Source organism: Sinocyclocheilus grahami, unplaced genomic scaffold (genome assembly GCF_001515645.1).
Source record: "Sinocyclocheilus grahami isolate Dianchi unplaced genomic scaffold, SAMN03320097.WGS_v1.1 scaffold1622.1, whole genome shotgun sequence".
Lineage (NCBI taxonomy): Eukaryota > Metazoa > Chordata > Actinopteri > Cypriniformes > Cyprinidae > Sinocyclocheilus > Sinocyclocheilus grahami.
In genome coordinates, this window is record NW_015506801.1 from 142,290 (window position 1) to 145,570 (window position 3,281).

A 3,281-nucleotide genomic window follows, 5' to 3' on the forward strand; every position below is an offset into this window, starting at 1 on the left:
CTCTCTCTCTCTCTCTCTCTCTCTCTCTCTCTCTCTCTCTCTCTCTAGGCTGTGAGCAGGCGATCAGCGAGACTTTCTTTAGTAATTGTTGGTAATGAGAAGCAGCAGCTCCTCGGCCAGCTGGTGAGTGTTTGCAAAGATTTGTGATTTGTGACATACGTGATTTTTCAGGCTATAGACATGGATGGAATAGCTATAAGTAAAAATTAATGTAATTATAATTACACGCATACATGTATATATTTAAGAAAAATGTTATATTTGTATATTAAATATATTTATATATAATATAAATTATATGAATATAAATATATACATGTAAATATTTTCAAAATATATACTGTATGTGTGTGTATTTATATATACATAATAAATATACCCAGTACACACATATATTATGTAAACAAAAACTTTTATTTTGGATGCGATTAATCGTAATTTTGTTGTGTTTTAAATAATTATTAATATACAGTTTTAATTATTTTAGTAGATCAAGGTAAACTAAATAAAAATGACAAATGTTGCCTTGACAAGCTGAAATAAAACAAGGATGTTTTTTTTTTTGTAAATATTTTTGTTCCAGTAACATTTACTTATGTTACAGTTTTGCTTTATTTCAAAGTAACAAAAATGTTAAATTATAGTATTAACAATATTTCTTTAACACTATAAGTCCTGAAGCTCTATCATCTGTGATGTTGAGATTTTCTATTAGCACGCATAGTTTATAATTTTTTTAAATTTACAAAAATAAATTGAATTAACTAATTTGTACTAATTTGTTATGCAACAAAAAGTTGAATCTATGATCTTTCCCGTTGTAGGCGGGTCTCCAGATGTGTGTGGCTGCTGATTGGAGGAGGCTGTACTGGTGGGTGGTCCTCCAGTGGGTAGTGGGCGTGGCTTTATCAGCGCCCTGCGCTCAGCGCTGCGACTGTTTGCCAAAGCTCCTGATAGTGAGCTGTTCATCAAGACAACTGTCTTCCGTTCCCGCGGGCGTTCCTGACAACACCCTGTCGCTTAACTTAACCAACAACCTCTTAAAGACTCTATCAAGGCGACAGTTCTCTGGCCTGACGCAGTTACGCGAGCTGGACCTCAGCGATAACGCACTAACAGCGATCGAAGTCGAAGTCTTCGCCGGTTTGCGGAATCTCGTCGTGCTGAATTTATCCCACAACCATCTAAAGATCATCCCAGTCGGAGCCTTCTCCGGCCTCCGCAGCGTTCAGTTCCTGGACGTCAGCCGGAACGAGATCTTGGTGCTCCTGGATGATATGTTTGGCGAGATGCCGTCTCTCCAGAAGCTGGAAGCCAGTGAGAACGATCTGGTGTTTATCTCAAACCGCGCTTTTGACGGTCTCTCCGATCTGCAGGAGCTAAACCTCGACCGATGCAACTTGACGTCGGTGCCGACCGAAGCGTTTTCGAGGCTCTCCGGAATAGTCTGTCTGCGTTTATGCCGACTCGGACTCACGACGCTTCCCAACAACTCCTTCCGGCAGTTGGGACGTTTGCGCGATCTTGAAGTTTCCCATTGTCCTTGGTTGGACTCGTTAGCCGCTAACAGCCTGTTTGGACTCAATCTCACGTCGCTGACGCTCAGCCACTGCAATCTGAGCGCCGTACCGTATTCCCCATTGCATCACCTCGTCTACTTGCGATATCTGGATTTATCGTACAACCCAATCACTATTATCCTTTCCAACCTTCTTGGAGATTTGCTACGACTCCAAGAGCTGCATCTAGTCGGTACAGGGCTTCTACGAATAGAGCCTGGCGCTTTCCGCAACCTTGCGTTGTTCCGGTTCCTCGACGTGTCGGAGAACCGTCTGCCGACGCTTGAGGAGTCGGCGTTTCATTCGGTCACTGCTTTAGAGGTCCTTGGGTTGGACAGGAACCCGTGGGCGTGCGATTGCCGGCTTCTTTGGGCGATGCGCAGACGGCCGTGGCTTCGCTTCAAAGGACGTGCCCCGACTTGCGCAACACCTGTGCAGGTGCAAGGCCGGATGTTTGCCGACTTCACGGAGGCTGAGATTCCTAGGTTGTTTACATGCAGACAAGCTCGCATTCTGACTCGGAAGCCGCAGGATGTTCGGACGGACGAAGGACATACGGTTTTGTTCTTCTGCGCTGCCGATGGAGATCCGGCGCCGGTGATTATTTGGTTGAATCCCAAACGCTCGGTTCTTACCGGCTCGGGCCGGATTCGCACGCTCGCTAATGGGACTCTGGAAGTGCGCTACGCGCAAGTACAGGATAGTGGGTATTACCTGTGCATCGCTTCGAACGCAGCCGGGAACGACAGCGTCTCGGTGAGCCTGCGGGTGCGAGGGTTTCCGGCGTCCGCTCGCAACCGCTCCGGCGCGTTCTTTCTGGAAGGATGGAGCTTTGCGTCTGGGCAAGCGGCGGTCAACGGATCGCAGCCGTTTCCATTCGATGTGAAGACGCTGGTGATCGCGGTTACCATGGGGTTCCTGTCGTTCCTGAGCTCGGTGGCCGTCTGCTTCATCTTCATGTTTTTCTGGAGTCAGAGCAAAGGGCAGATCAAGCACACGGCGACTATCGACTTTGTGCCACGCAGCGCTGCGACAGCGTCTGGAGGCGGACGGACGACGATGGAAACGGGCAGGTTCACCATGAAACTGATCTGAAAACTTGAGAACATGAGATGTTTGAGGTGCTACTAGATATCCAGTTTCCCATAAGCTTAAACATGAGGGTAAGATGCATGAAAGGGTTAGTCCACCCCAAAATGAAAATTCTGACATTAATTACTCACCCTCATGTCGTTCCAAAACCGTAAGACTTTCTTTGGAACACAAATTATAAAGATATTTCTGATGAAATCCGAGAGCTCTCTGACCCTCCCATAGACAGCAACGCAAGTTGCTCCAGGGCCAGAAACTTAGCAAGGACATCAGTAAAATAGTCCATGTGACATCAGTGGCTCAATTTCAATTTTGCGAAGCTACGAGAATACTTTTTGTGAGCAAAGAAAACAAAAATAACAATTTATACAATTCTTCTCCCCCGAGTTACGCCTTCTGCCACTAAAGCGTGTGTATGCGTTGTGACACTCTCCAAAATGGCAGATGACAGTAAAGGCCCGTTCACACCAAGCACGATAACTATAAAGATAACGATAACGATATAGTTCTAAAAATCGTTCTCAATATTAAAGAATAGCATGGTTCACACCACAACTATAACGATAACGATACAGAGGAACGATATCGTTGTGATCACTTTCAAAACGATTTTTCTCCAGCTGATGAACG

The 3,281-nt window shown here is 45.5% G+C and overlaps 1 protein-coding gene across 1 annotated transcript in view; it reads left to right on the top strand.

Annotated features, from left to right (window-relative positions):
• LOC107571630 (leucine-rich repeat and immunoglobulin-like domain-containing nogo receptor-interacting protein 1) overlaps positions 1 to 2,784 on the top strand; it is a 10,537-nt gene extending 7,753 nt beyond the window's left edge. The window contains exons 2-3 of the mRNA XM_016257962.1: positions 49 to 123; positions 825 to 2,784. Coding sequence (XP_016113448.1) covers positions 837 to 2,654 — 1,818 coding nt within the window. The 5' untranslated portion in view covers positions 49 to 123; positions 825 to 836 and the 3' untranslated portion in view covers positions 2,655 to 2,784. The remainder of the gene's footprint in view (positions 1 to 48; positions 124 to 824) is intronic.
• The last annotated feature ends 497 nt before the right edge of the window (positions 2,785 to 3,281 follow it).